Here is a 25752-nt window from a genome sequence, read left to right as displayed (position 1 = left end):
ACCGTACATCATGGCCGGTCTCACAGCTGTCTTATAAAAATTTTCCCTCAACTTGGTAGGGATTTTATGGTCGCACACAACTCCTGAGGCAAGCTTCCACTTCAACCAACTTGCTCTTATTCTATAGTTAACATCCTCTTCAATCTCTCATTCCTTATGTAGAATTGAATCAAGATAGCGAAAGATATCCCTCGCAAGGTACCTCTTGTCCAGTCATATTTACTACATCCTAGCCCGCCTCCTTACATTACTAAAGTTGCACTCCATATACTCTGTCTTAATCCTACTTAGTCTAAAACCTTTGGATTCCAAAGTACTTATCCATTACTCTAACTCAGGAATAATTCCTGCTTTGGTTGCAGATTTTCATTTATCTTTTAACGCAGTTGGATTGTTTGATTTTGACGCGTGGGTGATTGAATTTTCCAGATATAAGCGTGAAGACATCAAGATTCAAGCATGGCAGAGTCATCAGAAAGCAAAAATAGAAGCAGAAATGAGGAGAATAAAGGAATACCACATTATTCTTTGCCTGGTTATGATATTCTTTTCTGTAAAAAGGAAAATGATTTATTGCGATTATGAGGAGAATAGAGGTATATCGTAATAAATGAATCTACTGCATTAAGGGGCAGGACTTATTTCAAACTAGAATGAGTTCAACCTGTCAAAACTCAGATACACAATTTTTATTTTTTTTTCAAGCACAAATATAAATGTAATCATCAAACTAAAGAGACCATTTATTAATATTTTCTCAAAGGAGATAGATATAGTCTCTGAGCTGAATCAAACACTGCTCAATAAGCTTTTACAATAACAAAGAGAGGTGTTTCCCCCAATCGCTCACGGCCCTTTAGCGCTGGAACTTCGACATACAGGCACATTCAACCACCTCTGCTCCGACACGTTTTAGTAGCCTGACAGCAGCAGATAGGGTACCCCCAGTCGCAACGAGATCGTCAATGATCAGGGCACGTTCTCCTGCTTGAACAGCTCCTACATGCATCTCAATTCGATCTGTTCCATATGATGAAGCATACTCTTCTGAAATAACCTCACCAGGCAATTTCTTTGGCTTTCTCATAGCAGCAAACTTTGCCCCAATACCCAAAGCAATAAGTGGGCCAAATATGAAACCTCTTGCTTCAATTCCTGCAACAACACTGATGTTTTTGTCACTGTATCTCTCTACAAACAAATCAATGGTGTCCTTAAATGCCTTGGGATTGAGACACAACGTCGTTATGTCCCGAAACATGATTCCTGGTATGGGGAAGTGTGGGATCACCCGTATTGTAGAAGAAATTCTTGAGATGCGATCTTCTTCTACACCTTCAGAAGCCATTTTCTTAGCAAAATCGCTGCGCAAAAAGACTAATATACTAGGCAGAGGATTTCAAAAGATTTTCTGAGGATTTCAAAAGATTTTCATAGCCATGCTTTATGGTTTTTGAACCTTTTTTTTTCTTTCTGTCATGATTCCTTCTTTTCTAATTTAAGGAGGGTACAAAATAAATTTATATCCATTTGACTTCACATTACATGTTAATCTGACCCGCATCTCTTCATCTCACTTCTTATGCTGTAGGTGTTTTCCTTAAACCCCAAAACCTTACACCCAGTACAATCATCGCCTTGAATATAGGCGCTGAGTCCCAAGAGTTTCACTTGTTTTGGATTTGATTTCACTAGTGTTGTATCATGTTCCTTCCCCATATCTGAATTTGGAGAGAGGTGTAGTTTCTAATGTATACGTGAAATTGAATAGGAGCAATCCCTGTAACCATTTTCATAAGCTACAAGTCATGCCATGATCTGATTAATCTGAAATTCTAACTACCCATCTTATAAAAAAACATGCGGGCGGACGTGCGGGCGTGCATGCTGTTCAATAGCTAGAGAACACCGGATTTTCGTGCAAAGCACTTTCATGCCATGATATGATTAATCATAAACTATCCATAGCAAGAAAATAGATGGGTGTTGTTTTTAAACGGGTTCATTTAGCTAGAGAACATGGAAGTTTCAAAAAAACAACCTTGCTCAGGCAACCTTTTTCAAGTTAGGTTTCTCCTCCACAGAGAAGCACTTGTTCCCAAGAATCTCATACTTGTTTTTCATTTGATTTCTGTTGGGTGTTGTAACATGCTTTTATGACTGAATATGGAGAGAGGTCTAGAACTGTTCAATGAACAAATAATTCAAGAAAGGGACCGATATTTGGCTTACTCGAACCGAAATTTGGTTACTTGAACCAGAATTTGGTGTTACTCAAACCCAAATTTTATGCACTTGTAAATTTCAGAATGAGGACAAAACTGCAAAACTTAGATTGCACTTTTTTTTTGAGAAGGAAAACTTAGATTGCACTTATCGATCTGTTTCTACCCAAGTCGTTTTCGGTCTGCCCCTACCTCTTTTTACTACATCAACTTGGCACCGGAGCATCCAAAGGCCTACGTTGGATATGTCCAAACCATCTTAAGCGGTACTCTCTCATCCTCTCGTTAACCGGTGTCCCCCCCACCTTTTTACGAATGTCTTCATTTTTAATTCTACCTAACCCTGTGTGGCTGAATATCCATCGAAGCATTCGCATTTCCGCCACACTCATCTTATGCACATGTTGCTTCTTGGTGGCTCCAAATTTTGAGCCGTACATCATGGTTGGCCTCACAACTATCTTATAAAACTTTCCCTTCAACTTGATAGGGATTTTACCGCCGCACAAATCCTTACCCCGCCTCCTTACATAACTAAAGTTGCACTGCATATACTATATCTAAGTCCTACTTAGTCTAAAACCTTTGGATTCCAAAGTTTATCTTGTCTGCAAGTGGTGTATTTCCTCCTAATGACAACAGTCTCTAGTTCATGCAAGGTGGGCAAAAGAAGGAAAGAAGGGGCGGAAAGGGGAGGTGGTAAGAGGGCCATGGGGGGGGGGGGGGGGGGGTTGCAATATGAAAGAGTCAAATGGCCCTACAATCAGGGAATTCCTCCCTCCCCGGCGAGACACACACACAAATTTCACGGCCTTTTGTTTGACCTTTTCATGAGAATTAAGGCATTTCCAAGAAAAGACAGAAAATAGGGTGGAAATACTGTCATTTTACTACAAAAACAAATAAAAGGGAATGGAAATATCATTTCCCATAATTGTATTGTTCACAGAAACTTTCATAGCATGCCTTCATTTCCAGTGTTCTACACACCAAAAATAACAGAATTTTATTCAATTTAGGTAGATTTCACTTTGCTTTGCTTGTTTTACTATTTCCTGTTGCCGGATATGCCCGATCCAGCTATTTTTGGTATTTTGTAATACAGGATGGGACTCCTGGTCCCCAATGTTATTCTAATATCAATGAAATATGTCAATTTAAAAAAAAAAAACCAAAAATAATAGACATTAATGATGAACGAGCGGACATGCTTGTATTCAACATCCCAGCCTTCCATATTTATACAACGGCAATACAGTTTTTAAGAGGCTGCTTTTGGATCGAAGATCAAGGGCTGTATGTACTGCCCTTCGTACAACGAATATGAGCATGTCCACTCGTTAAATAACAAAATGCAAACTAGTTTTCTAACATCATTTGCAAGTCTGGAAATGGAAACATTTACACTGCGGGAATTATTCCAAATGGCGAAGAAAAGCAGGTATTCCTCAACTTGATCAAACAGCATTTCATAAGATGGAAAACACGTGTATGGTGCTCACCAAGAACACTTTCAGACAGCGTGAAAAAAGAAAACATCCTCTTTCTCGTCATTCAGATGTTGTGGAAAGCTGAAACACAGTTCAGCATCCAAAGGTATATATGTTCTCATCTAATCTACAATTTTCAGATTCAACAGCCCATTTGTTTGTCATCTCTAATCTAGAAGCCAACACAATAACAATTTCTACAGAAATAAAATTGTTATGAACAGAGAACTGTTCCATGAAGCAGGGTGGAATCAGTGATTTTTTGGGCGCTACCTGTGATCCTGCGAAAGCTCTCACTGTTATCAGCTTGGGGAACCCTGCGCTTTTTTTATCAGCTTTAAATGCCTTACGTATTTACAGAAACCGGCAAAAGAATTAGAAGCCGAGGCATTTGTCAATCAAAACGATGTGCCCTGAGATTGCCATCAACCTGGAACCATCTGGATAAGTTTTGCAAAGATGCCAATAGTATCAGAAACCGGCAAAAGAATCATGCAGAGTTTAATATCAATGATCAGCTAGAGAAATATCATTTGAGTAATCAAGAATTTTTTGGAAGTGACAGTATCACAAGCTTCATAGGGAGGAATATCAGCAACTCTTTCAGAAAATGCAGACAAAAAATCACAAATACAACCACTTTAAGGAAAAGAGAAACATTAGCTAAATGATTGTATTGCATATAGAGATATGAAATGAAGTCCAGGGAGGCTCAACCCGTACCCGAGGGTTCAACCTGATTTCAGCTTGGGTTGGGTTGGGAAAAGCCAACCCGATTTAATTTTGTGTTGGGTTAGGAGTGAGGCATTGGGCAACCTGATCCGAATCCAACCCAAATTTGGCACCAAATTGCACCCCTACCAAAATCTCAAGCAAGATCTAAATTTCTGACAGAGAGCCTAATAATCATCTTAATCAATGAGACAAAGGTTTTGGGTGTTGAAGCACCTCGTTCTTGAGTATCTTGGCCAAAACCAATTGGCCTGATTCAGCAAAAGCAACAAGATGAGGTGTTGTCAACAGGAAGTACCAAATAAACAATGGTACTAATTTTTATTTTATTTATTTATTTATTTATTGAATAGCTGCAATTTCATTCGAGGAAAGGGGCAAGATCGAGGAAGTCAGCCCTGAAGATACAAAGAACCCACTAAACAAAGAAGAGAAAACAAATTACAATCACGGGGTTAATGATACTAAATAAACTATGTTAAGAACCAAAAAGCCTAGAATTGCAAGATTCCAATGCAGAAGCAGCAGCAGCAGCAGCATCATAAGAGAAGATTCATGCAAGTATACGCATGCCTAAAAAAAGGAAAAAGAAACCTAAAACTGTGATATAAGTTTATTACCAGCTTCGACGCTGATCTGCTTTTCAACGTCAACATTGCTGCTTCAGCAAAAGCTTGTGCAGCTTCTGCATCAGCTTCGGCTGCTTCAGCCTCTCTTGCGGCTTCTTCAGCTTCTAACATGGCCGCTTCAGCCTCTGCAACTGCTTGAGCAGCAGCAACAGCAGCCTCCTGTGCACTCATATTTCTCATCTTTGCAAGCTCAGCATCAATCTGAGATTTACTAAGAGGTTTTATATCGTCTTTTTCAACTCTAGACGGCTCTCTCGGCTTTCCCTCCAGAAGTAACAGCCCAGAGGTTCTTCCGTCAGAAAACGATGAACTCGGTGCAATCCGGTACTTGCGCTTTACCTATTGAATACACAGTGATACCCAACTTTAGGATTTCAACAGAGGAAGAAAAATGACAGGTAAGATTGACAAAGGATATCATCATTTAAGGAGTCAAGGAAAGACAAAACTAGCAAGCATGATATATTTTAACAGAATGTAAAAGAAAATTCCTAACCATATTTATACATTTGAAATTAACAAGAACTCTGATTCATAAAAATTCATAAAGTTATGGAAAGAGCATTGAGGCTTGAATATCCAAACTGCGCTGTTTCTTAGTAGTTAGTAGCAATTTTAAATTTTACACGCTGTTGGGATCGTAGATACGCAGATACTACATCTAACATGTCTCTCAAACAAAACTCTGATTATTTACCTCATTAACAAAAAAAATCTGATGGAAAGGAAACCAAAAGGGTTTGAGCTTTAGAGTTGATGGAGTCATGGAATTAACTTGATCAATGAAAAAGGATACAAGAGATCACCAAAGCAGCACAAAAGGCTAAATCAAGCAAAACCAAAACAAATCCAATGTTTCCAAAATATATAAATTCTGAAGCCCAACTTTACAATTAGAAGACAATCAAAGAACAATTACAAACAGAGTCTGAGGGGGAAAAAAGCACAATTTAGAGGATACCAAGATATAAATCATTAAGCCTCTGAAGGAAAAAAGCACAATTTAGACGATACCAAAATATAAGAATCATTAAGCAGCACAATATAATTAGCTAATCAGCTAGACCGATTACATTCAGTTAAAGCAAAAACCACCACAAATTTACTGACTCTTAGGTGAAGAAATCCAGAAGCTTGGACAATTACATAATTCTGCAAGCTAAAGTCTATAATTAGTTGAACAGAACAAATCACCCACAAGTGTTACCAAACCAAGGCCAATGATAATTGCAATGACTCCCTTTTTTTTTGAAAGATAATTGCAATGACTCCTAAATGCAGAAACCCAGAAGCTTAAGCCTATAACTAGTTAATCATACACTATATAGTTGGCTCCTATAGGTATTGACCCCTTCAAAATGAGAAAAATCTCATGCAAGGTTGTGGCAGACCACTGCAGTTGTCTGTACCAATGTTAACCAGTGAATGACACCAAGAAAGTCCCCAACAGAAGTCAGAATTTGAACCAAATCACCATGAAATGACTGGATTCCTAAAGGACTTTTGAGAAGATGCAGGGTCTACGGACAAGAGCTTTGTTCACCAATTTTAAAATATTGCAAGCTTTCTAGTTTAGGAGAAGATTTTCTTTGCGACATTCTAAAGCTTTGAAGTTCAATTGATTTCATCGGTACTGTGCCATGATCTTAATCAATCGGATATGCAATACCTTAATCAACTTTCCACTTGATGTCAAAGCCTTTAATTTTGCACACAAGATCCTTTTGAAATTTGGAGGTGCCCAGTATTCATCCTGCACGAATAAAAAAGGCTGAGGTAGTTAGAACGATTTCCAAATGGACAGCCTACAATATCAACGTAAAATATGAAGTAAATCCCTCACACCAAAGATATCCAAATTTCGAGAATGGGTAGCCTGCAATATCTATTCTGAATCTGAGAAATTAGATGTGCTTCTACACGAGAATATAAAACATTCAACTCTGCAAAGGTATATAGATTCCCAAATTCTATATCATATAATAAGTGCAAACATACCATTTAGAATAATAATAATGATAAGTGCAAACGTCTCCTAAAATGCATGAATCCAAGTTTCCAACCATAAAGGAATCATGTACCGGCAGCAAAAGATATTGCTTAGAACACTAAGAACAAGATGAAAAAAGGTGCTCATCAGAGTTTGCTAGAATTGTTTTTCACCCTTAATACTCCGTTTGGTTGCCAATAAATTTTTTGTCCTAGGAAGTTTTTAGTAAAATTTTCGTCCCATCCCATGTTTGGTTGCCTTTTAGCACTAGATTTTTTTTTAATCCCACTCTTGTAATGATTGCTTCTGTGTGACATGGACTCCTTGTCCCCTCTTTTTCTTTCCTAGGGAATGATGTCCTCTCTCTTTCTCTTTCTCCCTCTCTCTCTCCCCCCTTCCCATATTTGGTAATGACACCCCGAAATTTTGGCGGGAATTTTAGGAATTGTAGGAAAAAAAAAACCTAGCAAATCCCGTTGACTTCACTGGTGGGATTAAAAACTCCCTTCGATAAAATTTTTACTGGCAACCAAACGGAGCCTAACGGATTCAACAAAAGATATTGCTCAGAACATAATGAACCAAAGGAAAAGAAAATGTCATAAGAGTTTCCTAGAATTGTTTCACTCTCGATGGAACACATGAGTGAGGCTTAGTCTTCTCAAGAAAATAAGATACACAAGATTTATTGGTAAAGGTTCTTAGCCCTATAACACCCGATCAACAGCCATGTTTCTTACAGCAGTAAAACTTAAATAGAAGTGTAATTAAGTAGAAAGAAAGCGTGACTGCCTAAACCAAAATTCAATAGCTTCATTAACTATGACAGATAATGAATAATGCATATTGTCAACAGAAAATAAAAAAGAATTAAAAGAATGTTCGGATATTTATTTATTCTTGACTTGCAAGTTGCAACTAATCAATGACAGCAACAATCAACTTCTATAATACCTCTTTTCCTTCTTGTCACTAACACGGAAGGCCATGTAATATAGTGGAGGTGGAAAATAAAGTCAGGCTACAGCGCAGATAAGTGGTAGCATGCAGAAACCAACAAGGCGATTGACAATATACATGATGCAGCGAATAAAAAATAAAATTTCTTAATGGACTCAAATCTCTAAACCTTACTGATTTATTTCCAAAGCAGAAATTCAGGCCTGTTTTATGGAACCAATATTAGATCCTTAGGTTACTAAATGTTGAAGAGTCTAATTATTATGATAATGACTGATGCGTAAAGCCTTGCACGATTGAAGGCTTGCCCTAGCATCGGTGCATGTTGGGGCGCCGCACGGGTTATTCCGTTGCTCAAATATTTGGCCCGTGATAGTTGGTATCAGAGCAGAATGTCCAAGCTATGTATTCAGAGTGGGCTTTGAGAATTGGTGCCAGATGGTATCTAGTGCCAGATCAGAGCAGGTTGTGAATCAAGAGTTTTCAAGGAGCTATGATACAGTTGGTGTCTGTGCTGGCATAGTTGCAGCAAGTGACAGTGTTTGCGGCTATGATTAGTGCATCTCTAGTGCATGTTGCTTTGCACAAAGGAACGGGAAATGCTTTCTGTTGTGGCGGAGTTGGAAAGAGCTTGAAAGTTAGCACACCAAGTTGGAAGTGCTAAGTGCGGATGTCTTTGAATCTAACACTTTGAAAGTCCATTAGTCAGCCGAAGAAGAGCTGAAATTGCGTGGGTATGTTCCTTTCGGGGGACTCTCCCTTATTCTACTTGAGTCGCGCAACAGAAGCACGATGGCCTGCAAAGATTAGTTCCATCAGTGTTTGTTCAAGCATTGCTCAATGGATTTGCTCGAAGCTTGATACAGTGTTAGAGCTGCAACCATCAGCGAACAGGTTGGCATCTTTCAGTGACCCACCGATGTGTGAGATCGGAAGTGGCAGTTGGGGAGTTGTGAATGCTCCGTTGCAGTGTTGGCTAAACATTGATGTGTTAGCATATGGCCTTAAGGGCTTGCTATGAAGGACTTTTCCTATGCAAATATCCTACCTTTGGTCATTCCCTAGGCTAAGGTTCTTCCTAGCTTCAGCCTTTATATGGCCACAGACATCAGACGATGTTGGAAGGAGATTTGCTATAGCAGAGATTTTGCAGAGGTAGTCGCTCTGAGATTCATTTGATGGAGTAAAAAGAGGTAGGGGCAGACCGAAAACAACTTGGGTAGAAACAATGAGGAAAGACTTGATAGTTAGGAACATAACAGAGAGCATGACCTTGGATAGGATAGAATAGAAGAAAACGATCCACGTAGAAGAACCCAACTAGAGCCAGGATTAGAGCAGGGTAGATTCCTTTCACCTTCTTCATGGAAATTTTTCTAAAGGATTCATTTAGCCGACCCCAACTAGTTTGGGACAAAGGCTTTGTTGAGTTGAGTCGCTCTGAGATGGAAACCCCCTGATCATGGCGGGTTAAAGTTAAATTTTGATAGTTCCAGCTTTGGTAACCTGGGGCTGGCGGGTGTCGGGGTTGTTCTTAGAGATGACAGTGGCTTGGTTTTCCCTCCTCGGATTGATTCCCTCGACTAGTAAGTGATGGTGAGAGAGATCTGTAGTGCAATAGAATAGCACAGCAGTGTTAGTCAAGAGAGATGGTGAGAGAGAGATGTTATGTCCGGTAAAGATTTTCTACACGGTGATCCTTGTCTTCCCTCCTCGGATTGATTCCCTTGACTAGTAAGTGACTTGGTTTTTAGTTTATGTTAGTTCATTGTTGTTATCTTCCTGTTATTTGGACTGAAGTTCAGCAAGTTCTAAACTCCTCTGGATATCCTCTCGTGTCCATGGACACCCACAAACCCCCCGATACTGGACAATCTGTTTCCAGGCCTCTTGATGCACTTCTGGCTGAAAGAGATGAGCAAGAAGCATCCAAGAAAATGAAGAAGACAACTGACAAGTCATCCTCTGGAAAAAGGAAGCAAAAGATAAAAACTGGAAAAAGGAAGCAAAAGATAAAAACTGGAAAAAAGAACAATGAATCTTTTTCAGCACCTTCTACAACCTCTCCAACCAGCAAACCTTCTACCCTCCTACCAACCCTCATTCTCCCTGAACTGGAACCTTCCTTGGGAGCAAGGTTTTAAATTTCGACCGAAATCCGAAATTTCGGGTTTCGGTCGATGACAAAATCGAAATTGGTTAAGGTCGAAGCGCTACTTTATTTTGACCGAAATTTCGTTATCCTGAATTTTTGGTCCAAATTTTAAGGGATTTCATCCAAAAATCTAGATTTTTTTATATTATCCCGAAATTTCGGAAATTTCGATCAAAATTAATTAGGAGAAAAAATAGCCGTTTTTTGGATTTCGACTAATTTTGAACGAAATTTTGAAATTTCGGCTGAAATTTCGGTTTCAGTGAGGACCGAAACGCATTCCGAAACCGAAATTTAAAACCTTGCTTGGGAGAGAGCTTGAAGATGATTCCTATTCCAGAAGAGTCTGACAAAACCCCTAGCAATCACCCCAAAAATAGAGAAAATCAGAAAGCTACCCTATGGCTGCTAGAAAAGGTGGTAGCTACTCTGATCATGATAGCTGTAGCCTTGAGCCTCACTTAGCTGGTCCTCCTATGAGAACTCCCCCAAGGAATCCTATGCTGCCTGCTCACATTACAAAGCAACCTATGGGTAATAACCACGAACAGTCCTGCACTCCCCGTGAATCCCACCAAAATTTGATTTCGGAAAATGACCCGGAAATGACTGGCCTCCACTACAGTCCGGAAACCCTAAAAAAACCGTTGAAGAGAAAGAGAAGATTAAAAAACATCCATTCAAGGAAACTCACGGAGCTCTCTGTTTGAAAAGAAGGGTGTCCCAGTGTCCTCCAAACTGGGTTTCATCCACTCTGTGGAAACGGAGAGTGAATCAGAGATTAATTTTGAAGACTAGGAACGGGAGAAGAACGATCGGAAATGGGAGACCTCCCTAGTTGGATACTTTCTAGGAAAAAGGCCTTACTTCATGACATTGAAGAATCATCTGAAGAGGGCCTGGAAAACAAAGGGCGATTTCCAACCTCCAAGATGGATTCTTCCTCTTCCAGTTCAACAACTCTGAAGGTTGTGAAAATATTCTTGAGGGAAGCAATTATAGCTATTGAGAACGCCCCCTTGTGTTTCGAAGATGGACCCCAAACATAGTCCTGGAGAAGCTAGCTCTTTCTTCTGTACCAGTTTGGGTGAGATTCCCTGGTCTCCACCTGAGATTTTGGTCTGCTCATTGCCTAAGCAAGATGGCTAGTAAGATTGAAAATTCCCTTTACATGGATGCCCATACAACAGATGCTACTCGCCTCAGCTATGCAAGGGTCTGATAGAAGTTGAGGCTGGAAATGTTTTACCAGAGGGTTTAGATCTAAAAACTTCATTGGGAACAATTCATCAGAAGGTGGAATACGAGTGGAGGCCCCCTTCCTGCACAGAGTGCAGAACGTTCTCTCACTCTAGCTCATCATGCCCCAAAAACCAGACAAAAGAGTGAAAAAAAACAGAGGCAAGAATGGAGACCCATTCCCCCAAAGGATACCAATTGCACTACAGAAAATCATCCTGAAAATTTTGAGGAAGTGGTGGTGAAACGCTCAAATCAGTTCCAAGAACAGACTTTCCCAGCTTTGCTAGGGACTCAAGGAGGAGAAAAGGCTGAGGGCTCATTTGCCATCGAAACCCATAACCCATATGATGCACTATCAGTGTGGGAAAATCAAAGGCCTGGCTATTATGGTACTGATGATGGTGAAAGGATTGGTACTGAAACAGAGTATTCCTCCTCCTCCCAGGATGAGTCAGATCAGGATGCTGGAGAAGAAGATCATCCCCAACAGAATAAAACAGTGCTCCTCCATCAAAGAAAATCAGAATCCCAAAGGTTCAGAAATTGAGGAAGAGCCAGAGGGCAAGAAAGTTTAGCCAGAAGATGACCGACTTTAGAGTTCACGTGTATTCTCTCTTGTTTTGAGTTTTGTTATCAAGGGTATCATGTCCTTGGTTGTTCTGCCCCTTCCATAGACATTGTTCTAAGGACTGGGGGTGTTGTTGTTCCTTTTATTGTACCATCTTTCTTTAATCCATATACTGGTAGGGGTCCGCCTAACCCCAGCTTACCTATCCTAAAATAATTATGACAGTGGCTCATCCAAGTGGGGCCTTCTCTGGGCCTATCAGTATTACGGACTCAAGGCAGAAGTCAGGGCAGCTCTTTAGGATATCAGATTAGTTGTGGGTTGAACAAGAGATCGCCTCATCCTTGGAGATTTTCAGAGTTCATTGATGAGTTACGGAAACAGCCTCTCTGCAAAGCAGGGGTAAGGCTGCGTACATCTAGCCCTCCCCAGACGCCGCAATGGCGGGAGCCTCGTGCACTGGGCCACCCTTTTTATTGATGAGATTCTTGATCCTGTGGAGGGGCATTCAGTCCATTTCATCCATGTGAGGAGATCGGCAAATGGTGAGGCAGATCGGCTTGCCCGGGCAGGTGACCGGGCTTAGAGATTTTTTATTTTCTTCCTCCTTGAGATTTGTTTTCTCAGTTGTGTTTTTATTTTCACTTCCTTCCCCTTGTACTTTTTGCAGCCTCGACTCTCTTGATTGTGTGCTTTTTAATGAATTTCGCCATTTCGAAAGAAGAAGAAGAAGAAGATGCGATACAGTGGTTGCAGGTACAATAAAGATAAACTGGTAGTATGCAGAAACCGACAACCACAATAAACAGGAAGGAGCAACGAGAAAACAAATCAAAACATAATGAACTCGATCTCGTTTTCACACAGCCACGATCAAACATCTCCCCTCAGAACTATACTTTCAAGGCAATACAGGAAAAGAATACCTCTATATACATTGCAATGGCTGTCTTGTTAGACCCACTAGGCTCCTTCAAATTGGTTATGGCTTCCAATATAAGATTGTCTAGCCTACAAAAATGAAAAAGAAATCAAAACATTGTCAGGAATCATATGAAATGCAAATAAATGAAATTGGTAGCAGTCATATGCATTGTCAATTTGTCAGGACTCGGGAATCATATAGAATTCAAATAAATGACATTGATAGCAGTTGTATGTCCAATCGGTAGTCCAACATCCTTGGCATGTTTCTAAATGACAATATCAGCACCTAAAGAAATTGGCTGGCACTTCTCAATTTATTAAACAATTCTCTGATTGGCTGTTGATAGCTTTTAGAGACTTGTAAACTGCCTTTAACAGTTAAATATAGCAGTTTTAATTACACTTCTGGGATTGCATTTTATATCTCAACTGCTGTGTACATAAAAAATGCCGTTTCATCTTTTCCACCTCTATCTCGATTGTTGTGTACAGTTTTTTTATACCAGGATAATACAGCTCTCTCTCTCTCTCTCTCTCTCTCTCTCTCTCTCTCTCTCACACACACACACACACACACACACACACACACACACACACACACGAGCGCGCAACAGGCCATCCGTGAAATGCCTTCTGTGATGGACGCTAGCAAATCTCTTTTAAATAATACGCTTTCTAAAGTGTCAATTATATGTATTGCTTGCATGTACTCTTTAAATCCTTGTGCTTTATCCCTTATTTATCTAATAAAAAAGAATGAAATTACTAATGGAAGACACCAGAGAAAAGGAGTGAGACGGGGCCATTTCATCTTCTTTTTTTATTATTTTCCTATGATCCAAAACCCTCTTCAAGAGAGTGATGGATCTCACGAATAAAACTAATGATTTCCATGTTCTTCTTGTACGTAAACGCCACATCATTTGTAAAGGCACTTCATTCAAACCGTGTACTTTCAACTTTCTTCATCTCCCCATATTTCCCATGTGTGGAAACAAATTCCATTAACCATAGGAAATGATGTATCAAGTCGAGTTACATGTGCCAAGGACTCCACAACAGTAATCCGCCAAGAAAAGCGTGAAAGGGGGATAAAATAAGGGCCAGAGAATGACCTTATGCTACAATAAAAAGATGGCTCACATGGATACCTTTGGTCGAAAATTTGGAGGGATGAGTCATGTTTATCTTTCAAGATTTATGGTCATATTCTGTTATTTCAGAAGTAAAGATTTAGATAGGAGGCCTCCATTCAAAAAAATGTGTAGATTGAGGCTACTAGGTGCTGAATTAGGAAAATTGGTTACTTCTTGTGTAAACTACTCTATTCATGCTTCAGTAAGCAGCAAGCATACTTCCATGTGTGGATCTGGAGATAATTCAGCAAGGAAAATTTAGAATGGGATTTTTCTCTTTAGAAATGTTCTAGTGGAGATCTCAATTGAATGATTTCTTGCTTTCTGCTATAATTGCTTGATTTCTATGTGCCCCTTACTCCCTTAGTATTTGGAAAGGTAATTGAAGAAGGGCTCCGAGGGATTGTCCTCGTCCAAGTCAACACAACCACTCTTGATCTCTTCCGCCTTGAGGCCCCAACCTTCTTTTATTTTCAATCGTTAATGAATTTATTCAAAGAAAAAGAAGAAAACAAGGAAAATGACCAAAGTGCTCATACAAAAAGAAGAGAAAACAAAGTGAACATAAAAGAAACAGAAGTACACGTCAGAGGGAGCAATGTTGTTTTTTTTTTTAAATGCAGAGGGAGCAATGTTATTCATAATAAAAGCTGCTCACTACTCTCCTTAATATAATAAATCAGCCTCCAAGCCAAATTTTAGCCAAGCTATTCCATCCTCATAATTTATTTTTATTTTTTGAATGGTTGCAAATTTGCAATTTCATTCAAAAAGAAAAAGTTGACCGAGATGATCCCCAAAGAAGTACAAGCAGCACAGATAAAAAAGAAGAGAAACAAAAAAAAAGAGAAATAAATTCAAGGGGGAATAAAGTCGAACAACTCCAGACCAAGCCTCCCCACCCATTCCACCCTTATAATTGCATTGATAAACCTATAAACATTAGCATATAACCATCTCTAGTCGACGGAGGCCACTAAAATAGTCAACAATCTTGTTAACAACCTCCTTTGGATCGTCCAAGCATCCACTTCTAAAAGGATGTTGGACATTAAGTTTCATCTTCTTCTAGAATTGTCTATCCAATGGATGTTGGGGATTGAACATCCAAGTAATCTCATCTTTTCTCACCATCTATATCCTTAGTTAAGGAGTGTTACAAGAGAAGAATGAAGACATAATTAGTGATGGAGAATCCTCCCCATCACTTATGTATTTATATATAGAGGAAAAAGATACAAAGACTACAGTGCCCTTAGGCAAATACACACTTCTAACACTCCCCCTCAAACTGGAATGTAGATATTATACTTTTCTAGCTTGTTAAAAATGTCATTCATCTTAGCTTTACTCAAGGGCTTGGTAAATATATTTGCTAGTTGATCTACTGATCTAGTGAAAGTAGTGCATATGTCCCCTTTTTGGATCCTGGCGTATGAAATGGCAATCCACCTCTATGTGTTTGGTTCTTTCATGAAAAAGCGGGTTGGTGGCAATGTGCATAGCAGCCTTCTTGTCACAGTAAAACAGAGGTGGGTTGGAGGAAGAGAAACTAATCCCAGACATAAGAGAGTGCAACCAAATGAGTTCTCCACCAGTATGTGACATGGAACGATCTCTGCCTCTACACTCGACTTGGCTACCACATCTTGCTTCTTACTTTTCCATGACACTAAGTTAACACCAACAAAGGTACAATACCCAGTGGTAGACCTCCTATCTGCCGGTGACCCTGCCCAGCTATGAAGCACGGGTACGGGTACGGGGTGCGGGTACGACATGACACGGGTACGTGATTTGCCAAAAAAATCGGGTGCGGGCATGTTTGGGTACGCTGAATATAATAATATATTTTAATATTTTATTAAATATTTATAAAAATTAAAAAAAATAATTGTAGAGCAATCAAATAACAATAACATCATCAAAATGGAAAATTCTAATATTACTCTTCATTTCATGAGTGATTAAGTTCCATATTTCATAACATGAGTCATTAATACATCATTCATTAGAAAAAAAGTCTGTCGCCAGTGTGTTGACCAGTGCCTGACAAGATGAATAATTTTTAGAGACCAAATTATGAGATTTTTTATACCGGACTTTTGGGATTTAATAATGTTTGGGCATGATAGATTTTATGAATTTTTAAAATTTGAAAAATACCCCACCGTTTGGAAGTTAAGAAAGTTAAAATTTTGACCCGACACTTCTTCTTCGAATTTGTACTAGAACAGGAGAGTTGACTTTTTTTCCTTTTAGATTTCGGTCTTGAAACTATTTTTAATAAATCCAAATGGGGGGTATTCCGTTATCTACATGTAAATCTTAAGTAAATGGACATTTACTTAAATGGTTTACATGTAAATATTGAGTACAGGAAATGAGAGAGAAGTACAGGAGAGGAAAGAGAAGCAACAGGAAGAAGCATGACGTGTTGGGTACGCGTGGGTGCGCACACCCAACAACCAAATTTGGTTTTTTTTTTCCTTTTTAAAATGGGGTACGTACCCAGGACGTACCCGCACCCCATACGTGTCAGGTTCGAGTGCGGGAGCCCGGGGAGAGTACCCGTGCTTCGTAGCTGCCCAATCTGCATCCCAAAATCCTTCCAACTTCTCATGCCCATGCTTCTTGAACAGCAACCCTTTCCTTGGCACACTTTTCAAGTAGCGAAGAATCTGAATCACGGCGGCCCAATGAGAGGTGCATGGTGCACTCATGAACTGGCTTATTACCCCCACTACGTATGAGACATCTGGGCGAGTAGTTGTGAGGTAAATAAGCTTCCCAACTAGTCTTCTATATATGTCAGGGTCATTTAACAAGTCTACCTTGTCTGGATGTAGCTTTGTATTTGGGTCCATGGGAACAGTCGCTGGCTTCGTACCCATAGAACCAGTCTCATCTGACAGATCTAGTACATACTTCCTCTGCAAGAGGAAGAGACTACTACTAGAATAAGCTACCTCAATCCCCAAAAAGTAGCTTAGACACCTAAGGTCTTTTGTGGAAATTCTTTTTTAAGGAAGGCTTTTAGACTCTGTATGACAGTCGTGTCACTCCCTGTAATGATAATGTCATCCACATAGACTATGATAAGGACATGCCCAGCATCATATCGCCAACTAAAGACTAAGTGGTCAACTACACACTTTTTCATGCCAAATTGCATAATCGCATCACTGAAGCACCCAAACCATGCTCTAGTAGATTGTTTGAATCCATATACGATTTGGGCAGTCGACACACTGAGGAAGACATCTCCACCTGACCAACATACCCAGGAGGTTGCTCCATATAAACCTCCTCAGTCATGTCACCATGGAGAAAGGCATTCTTTACATCAAGTTGATATAGGGCCATCCTCGGTTGACAGCGAGGGATATCAACACTCTCAAATATGGTATTTTGGCAACTAGTGAGAAAGACTGTATGTAGTCAACCCCGAATGTCTGTGTATACCCCTTGGCAACTAAGCGTGCCTTAAGGCGCTTGACTGTCCCGTCTGACAGATATTTGATGGCAAAGACCCAACGAAAGCCCACCGACCGAGCACCATGAGGAATAGGGACCAAGTCCCAAGTGTGATTAGCCTGAATGGCGGCAATCTCAAGATTCATAGTAGCACGCCAACATGAATGAGCAAGGACTTCTGGGTAAAGAAACAGAGGACAAGGCAAACACAAAGCTACGAAACATATGAGTGAGATGATCATAGGAGACAAAGTGAGAAATAGGATGTGCAATAAAACGAGAACGAGTACGGGAAGCAATAGGAGAGTATACAGCCACATCTAGAGAGGAAAGAAGAGGTCCCTGAGATGGAGTCTGGAACTCTGGCTAAGAAGACGATGCCTTAGGTGGAGGGAGGGGAGCACCAGGCCGTTGCCGCCGTTGATAGACCTGCAAAGGAGCCGAAGAAGGGACTGAGGAGCCCGGCAAAGGAGAGGAAGGGGGGACGACAAGGTCAGGGAGAACAGGAGGAGGAAGGGGAACCTAAAGGTCAGAAACGATAGGACTGTGCTCAGCAGGAGCAGTAAAGAAAGTGGCAGACTCAAAGAATGTGACAACGGCAGACACAAATAAACGTTGCAGCCGAGGGGTAAAACGATAAGCCTTTTGGGTGCGAGAGTAGCCCAGAAAACACACCTCTCTGCCCGTGGATCTAGCTTTTATAGACGAGGGGAATGGTTGTGGACAAAGCACACACAGCCAAAGACCCTAGGAGTAAGAGGGAAAGGAGCATATTGAGAATGTAAGACAGAGAAAGGAGACTTTCCCTCCAACATAGAGAAGGGAAGTCAATTTTCCAGAAAACATGAGGTGAGGACGGCGTCGCTCCAATAGGCCTTAGGGACCAGCATCTGAAAGAGGAGAGTACAGGTAATATCAAGTAAATATCGCGATTTCCTCTCGGCTATACAATTTTGATGAGAGGTGTACGCACAAGAGGATTGATGCACGATCCCATGAGTGGAGAAGAAATCCGGAAAGCCATTAGAGGTAGAGAAGTACTCCCTAGCATTATCAGTGCCCAAACATTTAAGAGTGCAATTGTATTGAGTAGTAATCTCTGCATGAAAAGTGTGAAAAGCAAGAAAGAAAGATCTCAAAGCGGTCTTTAAGTAAAAAAGAGCAATGTCGAATGAGAGAAGTCATCAATAAAAATGATAAAATATCTATATCTAAAAAGTGACATAGTCCTCGAGGGACCCCATACATCGGAATGGACTAACTTAAAAGGACGGGAGACCCAACTAATGACTTTGGAGGAAAAAGACACACGATGGTGCTTCCCAAGTTCACAGGACTCGCACTAAAATGTCTAAAGAGGACCAGAAACAATGGACATCTGCTGAAGGCGTTGTAGGGTCTGATGACCAAGACGACAATGCCACTGATAGGCATCGGCAGAAGTATGCAATAGGACACTCGAGGGTGTGCAATCAAGACGATACAGGCCATCCACCTCACGACCGAACCAATTGTCCTCCCAGTCGAGAGATCCTGAAACAAACAATAAGAAGGAAAAAATGTGACATAACAATTAAGATTTTTAGTAAGTTGGCTGACAGAAATTAAATTTAAAGGAGACTTAGGAACACAAAGAACGTAAGATAAAGTAAGGTCAGAACTAAGGGTGAAAGTACGAACACCAGTGATGGGAGCAGTGGTCCCATCGGTGAGAGTGACAGAGTGAGAAACATAATGAAAACGTCGAAATGAGGTAAAGGACGCAGAATTACCAATCAGATGGTTCGAGGCCCCGGAATCAATAATCCAGAAGCTGAAGCTAGTAAGTAGAGACGCATGCGAACTACATGGATGGGCAAAACCTGCAGTAGGAGGCCGATTGCTCAAACATAGGCGATGAAACTCCTCATAGTATGCCCTGGAGAGAGTAAAAGTATCACTGGGCAAAGCCATCGACCGGGACGGAATGAGAGGAATCGCCCACAAGACACTGCTAAGCATGGGAATAAACCTCCTGAGGGAGGGAAGAGAGCCAGAGCCCAAGATCTGCTGTCAGAGATGAATGAAGTCAGGACCCAAGGTGTCCAGGAAGTGAACCATGCGGAGCTGGTCCCGCTGTCGTGTTAGACTAGCCAAGTCAGATGTGAGAGGCATTAAGACATCAAGCTGCTGGCAAAGTGAGACAAACTGACTGTAATATGCAGCGAGAGGGGTGTCACCATGCCGAAGGCACATCCACTCCGAGTAAGTGGAACAAATGCGGGTGAGGTTGTCAACCCCAGAGTAAAGGATAGCGGTATGGTCCGGATTTGCTTGGATGTCGGAAGGCACATCATGGTGCCAGCAATATGAGGGGCCATACTCTGCCAGAGAAGGTTGCGAATCAGGGCATCCTCTTGCTCCCATGGAGCATAGGAGGAATCATCAGAAGAGGGAGGATCATGCCGAATGAAATAAACCTTGCATCGAGCTTGGAGATAGGTCTCAACTGCATTTTTCCAATGTAGATAATTGGACACGTCTAATTTGATGGTAGTCATAAGTGGGGATGAAGCCTCCACAATAGGGAGAACAACTAGAAGATGGAGCAGAGGGGGAAAGAGTCGAGCTAACAGCTGGAGTAGTGCTGATAGGAAGATCCATAATGACGGTGGGATCCATGACAAGATAGAGAAAAAGGGGACTCTCAACCACCACAACGGCAAAGGAGAAAGAGGAAACCTAAAAAAAAGGAGAGAACTAAATGACGTGCCCAAAAATCATCCTGCGACTCCACAGAGAACCAAGAGCAAGGGGAGACAAGATACAAAGGCCATGAAGAAATGACATAAAAGGATCGGAGCCGCGGGAAGAAATGGGAAGGGGGCCTAAGATGATTTAGGCCATAAAGAAAAGGGTGTGAGAAGTTAGGGCGTGAAGAGTGGAGAGGGTTGGATAGGGGCGTTAGGGTTTAAGGGTTGAGAGAGGGAGCAGTGAGATGGGGGGGCTTACGGCGTGCGGTGAGAGCAGCGAGGTAGGGTGGGGGTGGGGGCATTATGGCGTGGGGAGAGAGAGAGAGAGAGAGAGAGAGAGAGAGAGAGAGAGAGAGAGAGAGAGAGAGAGAGAGAGAGAGAGAGGGTACGGTTAGGGTTTAGGCAATGGTGGAGAGGAGGAGGAGAAGAAGAGGAAGAGGGGAGAACAATGGTGGTCCCTATGGAACCAAACTCTAGGGCTCTAATATCATGTTACAAGAGAAGAATGAAGAGAGAATTAGTGAGTTGGGAGAATCCTCCCCCTCACATATGTATTTATATAAAGAGGAAAAAGGTACAAGACTATAGTGCCCTTAGGAACATACACACTTCTAACAGGAATACACCAACCCTATTTTCCTCAAAGAGCAACTCCCCTTCTATAGCATCATTATCCACTCTATCCACTCCCCTTCTTTAGCATCAAAATCGACAACCACCTTGAGTAAGTGCATCAGCCTAAAGACTTGACTTTAGCCTTCAACATAAAGATGAAATCTATCTCACCATTGCTCATTTCGCTCCTTAACTTCATATATACATAAATGACAAAGGCCCTTGAGTGCTTTTCAATACGTCTAAAAGGACGGGCAGATAGTCAAATAACAGTTAAAGAGTGACCCACTATTATTTCCTCGCTAATTTTTAATTTTCTCCAACTAAGTTTCTTAAAGAGTGATAAAGTCCACCTACTATTTCTTATAGATGTCTTTAACCAGAGCTTTCTACCCAATGTCTACCAAGTCCACCTACTATTATATGGTAGGACTCCCATAGCCTAATAAAAGGCAGGTCATCTCCTTTTGTTCTCTGCCCTCTAGAAATCCTCCCTACGCCCTCTTGTCACAGTAAATTGAATAAGATTTTGAAGTTTTCTTCCCCTATACTTTTTATGTCCCTCCCTTCCCATTGCCTTTGAAATCCTCATTTTCTCCCACCTTTTTGTTTCTTATGCAAGTCCTAGTCCACTCTAAATATCATTAAAAGGAGAGACCCAAATTCCTCCAACATCCTCATCCTCATCCTCCAACTTGGAATTAATCCACAAAGAAAAATCTTCAACTACTAATCATATTGAACTCTACTCTTATCTTTTTGGAGACTCTGATTTGTATCAAGACTAAAAAAAATTGTTCCTCCATTGTTTGCCCACCTAATAGACAATGTTCATTCTTATCTTTGTTATACTAAAAGGAATTGTTGTGAATCAATCAATATTCAATACAGGGAATAAAAAAAAGCCCTGTATTGAATATTGGTTTGATGCAGGAATCTCCTTAGATTGCTTCTCAGGATGACAAACCATTGGATTGATGCAGGAATAATATGAGTTGAAAACAAAGATATATCAATTACTAAAATGTGTTATTCAATCCCACTAATTTCATCTGAGTCCTGTATAAGACAAATTCTAATGCAACTAGAAAATTGTTCGAAAAAGTTAGAAGATGAATTGCACAACTCACCCAAGAATAAAGTGTGAACATGCCCCCGCCACCCCTCCCTCCGAGCGCAACAAAAAAAAAGCTGAATTTGGATGTTACGAGCATTGGGAATTAAATTGCTCGTCATTTTGAGCACACATTCACATTGGAATTGAATTTATTTTATCGAATAAATCTAGAATATGAATGTTTCTATGACAGTATTAAACATCTTATCGAAAACTTTTTTCAATAGCCCTCCTGATAAAGCAATCTGGCATTCTGATGAGATAGGAAGCCTAGGAGGAGGTTCCGTATATCTTTCCTCTTCAAGATCACCATGAAATGAAGGAATGCATTCTTGACATCCAGTTGCAGTGGCGGCTTCAGGAGCTCCAAAACAGAAAATGCTACGAACCCCAACGAGAAAATGAGTCTTACATACGGTTCCCGCGGAGGATTTCATTAAAAAGAGAAGGCCCAACCGAGAAGGTCGGAACAAGATAAAAAGTACAAAGGATAAAAACAAAAAGAAAACTATCATTTGGGGGGGGGGGGGGGTCTACCCCGATGAGCCAACGAATGACATTTAGAGAGTCTCCCTCCACTATCACTCTATCAACGGAAGACTTTGCCAAATACCGAAGAAAGAACTGCCCTTATCTCCGCTTTGTTTGAGTCGACCGTCCCTACGGAACCCGAGAAGGCCCAAACCGTCTCTCCGTGATCATCTCTAAGAAGATCTCCGACCCCAGCCAGGCCCAGGTTCGCCAAACTGGAAGTATCAAAATTTAGCTTCAAATGGCCATGCTCTGGCTGATCCCAACTGATTGACGACGGCTCTGTTTACTCTCTGTTATTACACAACTCGCCACCCATACCAATGGTCATAAGCAGGGACGAATCTAAAGGTGGGAAGGGTTTTGACCCAAGCTATGGTCAATGCAAAGGGTTTTGACCCAAACATTTTTATTTTTTTTTACTTTCTCCTTTACTTCCGTGGTCACCTCGATCATGTGTTCTATGTTTTCTCTTGTTTTGAATTTACTAAATTTCTTTTGACACCGCTCAAAAAGACTTGGTAGGAATGACTTCTCCCCAACAACAAATTAACTTGGATGCCCCCTTTAGTTCATCACTGCACATACGTTGTGCAATGCTACAAATTGACTAGCATCGAATGTGGAACATTTTGAATATAGTTTATATAAACACATCTTATTTTTGAATAATTTGAAGATTTTTCAAATTTTAAATAATTCTGAATAACTTAATATATCTTACAATCGATGACCGTACAATTCTACAAGTGAGGGCCTCAAAAATTCAAAATCCAGTAAATACTTGTATAAATATACATTGAATGATTAGAACATGGTCCTAACCTTGGAATAGATCTCTTCGGGCCTGTAATCTGCAATGTTCCATTAGAGATCGCAAGAGGCTTAGCGTCAACAATTTCATCCTCTAAGCTATCAACTACAGTGCTGAGGGCCAAAGGGTTATCATCATGTCTAGGGATCTGCTGACTCCTTTTCAGTGCTAGCCTAGCCTTTTCCCGAGATCCCCACCCATTTGCTGTCACACTCATATTTCGCCACTTGTCCTGTCCAGAGGTAAAACCATACATCTCAATGCTAAATTAGAGAACCGCTGCTCTTAGCTAATAAATCAAGGTTAAGGGATTCATACTTTGAGATCCACGTTTGAACGCAGATACAAAACACCACTGAATTCCGGGTCTTTCAGTATCGTGCGCCATTTCCCCGCACCATGCTTAACTACTCCAGCTTTAAGGGCGGACTCTTCTTCTGCTGACCATTTCTGCTTAGGAGCACCCATCGACAGGAACCCTGACACCTTTCTAAAAGATTCCAAAGGCGCAAACCTAATATCCTACATCAGTTAACACATCCAGAAACAGATAAACAAATCAATAATCACAAACCAAATGACAGAAGTTCTCTGCAAAATCTTCAGAAAAAATATATGATTCTACACAGTCAACAAGAAGCAAAAAGCTAACGAAGGTCAAGGAATCATGTTTAATCCAAAAATAATTTAAAATTCAGTCACCTCCATATTGATCCACTAATTCGTGGTTATCAATCACAATCAAGCAGGAATCCAACTACACCAAGACAATAAAAAATTTCACTTCTAGAAATGCCAGGAGATCCTGCTATTTTCCAAATGGATGCGACAGTGCATGAGGAAAATTCTTTAAAAGTAATCAAACGACAATGCAAACAATGTCTAGAACAAAAAGCAAAACCAGCGGTTAAAAAGATCAGAACAAATTTGCAGAATCCTGATTCAGAAACTTAAATGGAAAAAGGACCTGAAAGCAAAACAGACACAGAACCGATGGAAGAGAATTATATAACTCAAAAACAAACTTCTAAGACCCCGTTATTCTCCCAAATGAAGTGCTTAAATCAACACAAACTTCGGAACATACAACCCTAAGAAAAGATGAAATGATTTTAAATAGCAACTGAAAATCATACCAAAGAAACAACAAACAAAATTCCAGCAAAATTAGCAGATAAATAAACCTAAGCAGGTACATAACAAGACTAGGGCGGATATTAAGAGATCTTTCGGTTCCAAATTCTAACAACTGAGTAAAGAAACCCAACCATTCAAAGCTAAAATCAGCAGAAAATCTTATCACAAGCAAGCAAGAACTGAATCTGTCATAACAAAGCAACCAAAATGGATCCAAATAAACAGAAGTTAAAGCAATTGCATTGGTAAACCCTAATTCTCTCCAATCACAATTGCAAAACCAGCAGAAAATTTAGAAAATCGAATCTGAAGAAAGTAAAAAAAAAAAAACTGAGCATGCAAAAGCTAAAATCAACAGAAAATCTGATCACAAGCAAGCAACAAGCCAGTATTTGGAAAGAACTGAATCTGTCATCAGAAAGCAACCAAAATGGATACAAATAACACAATTGCATTGGTAAACCCTAATTCTCCCCAATCAAAATCGTAAAATCAACAGAAAACACAGAAAATCCGATCCGAAGAAAGTGAAGATGGGTTTTCAATTGTTGTAACAAAACAACGAACAGAGACATAAATTTAACGAGAATTTTAGAGAAAAGAAAAACAGAAATCAATTCAAAAGATAAACCCTAGCTCTTCAAAAACGCGATCTGAAAAGCGACACACATTTCAGAAAAAGTGCAAAAAAAAAAAAAGAGTTTTGCAGCAAGCTACCAAATTAGCAGGTAAAAAATAAACCCTAACCAATTGGTTAAAACGATCAGAACGAAATCCGATTAACAAAACCCTAATTCTCCCCAAACGCAATCCTAAAATCAATAAAAAGTCAGAAAACTCTATTTCAAAATACAGGAAAGAGACAATTTTAGCAATCTAGAGAAAAAATAAAACGGATTGAATCGAATCGATCGATGATTAGGAATAACTGGAAAATTAAAAATAATTAAAAAAAGGAGGGAATTATAAAGAAAGAATTTAACCTCGGATTGTGGCCGCGATCGAATTTCGAATTTCTCTACCGAAATTTCGGGGGGATTTTTGTGGTTGTCTTTCTTTGCGATGCTCTAGAGAAGACACCATTTCATTAATTCATTCTACTGATGTTGTTTTTTCATTTGATTTTTTTTTTCCTCATTTTTTTTTTTTTTTGTATTTTCTATTTTTCTTAGGCGAGAGTTAGGGTTTGGGTTAGAGATGTCACCAGAGGAACGTGGGAAAGAGGACGAAAGGGCTGGAGGAGGAGAGAGATTTTTGTTTGATTGTTATTCAATA

The 25752-nt window shown here is 40.2% G+C and overlaps 1 protein-coding gene and 1 pseudogene across 1 annotated transcript; both read right to left on the bottom strand.

The window, feature by feature from the left end:
* Window positions 1-514: 514 nt before the first annotated feature.
* LOC143882674 (adenine phosphoribosyltransferase 1, chloroplastic pseudogene) lies at window positions 515-1379 on the bottom strand (annotated as a pseudogene).
* Window positions 1380-3751: 2372 nt separating this feature from the next.
* On the bottom strand, window positions 3752-25725 carry LOC143884256 (single myb histone 6-like). Its single transcript, XM_077387721.1, has 7 exons — window positions 25461-25725; window positions 23659-23862; window positions 23352-23572; window positions 12918-13002; window positions 6746-6829; window positions 5068-5415; window positions 3752-4155 (listed from the first exon to the last, which is right to left on the bottom strand). Exons 2-7 carry the CDS (start codon window positions 23806-23808, stop codon window positions 4141-4143), a joined length of 903 nt encoding a protein of 300 aa, XP_077243836.1. The 5' UTR covers window positions 23809-23862; window positions 25461-25725; the 3' UTR covers window positions 3752-4140.
* Window positions 25726-25752: the final 27 nt, after the last annotated feature.

Source organism: Tasmannia lanceolata, unplaced genomic scaffold, assembly GCF_043159265.1.
Source record: "Tasmannia lanceolata isolate RefF3 unplaced genomic scaffold, GAP_Taslan_0.1 ptg000008l, whole genome shotgun sequence".
Classification (NCBI taxonomy): domain Eukaryota; kingdom Viridiplantae; phylum Streptophyta; class Magnoliopsida; order Canellales; family Winteraceae; genus Tasmannia; species Tasmannia lanceolata.
This window is presented reverse-complemented; position numbering and strand designations above follow the sequence as displayed.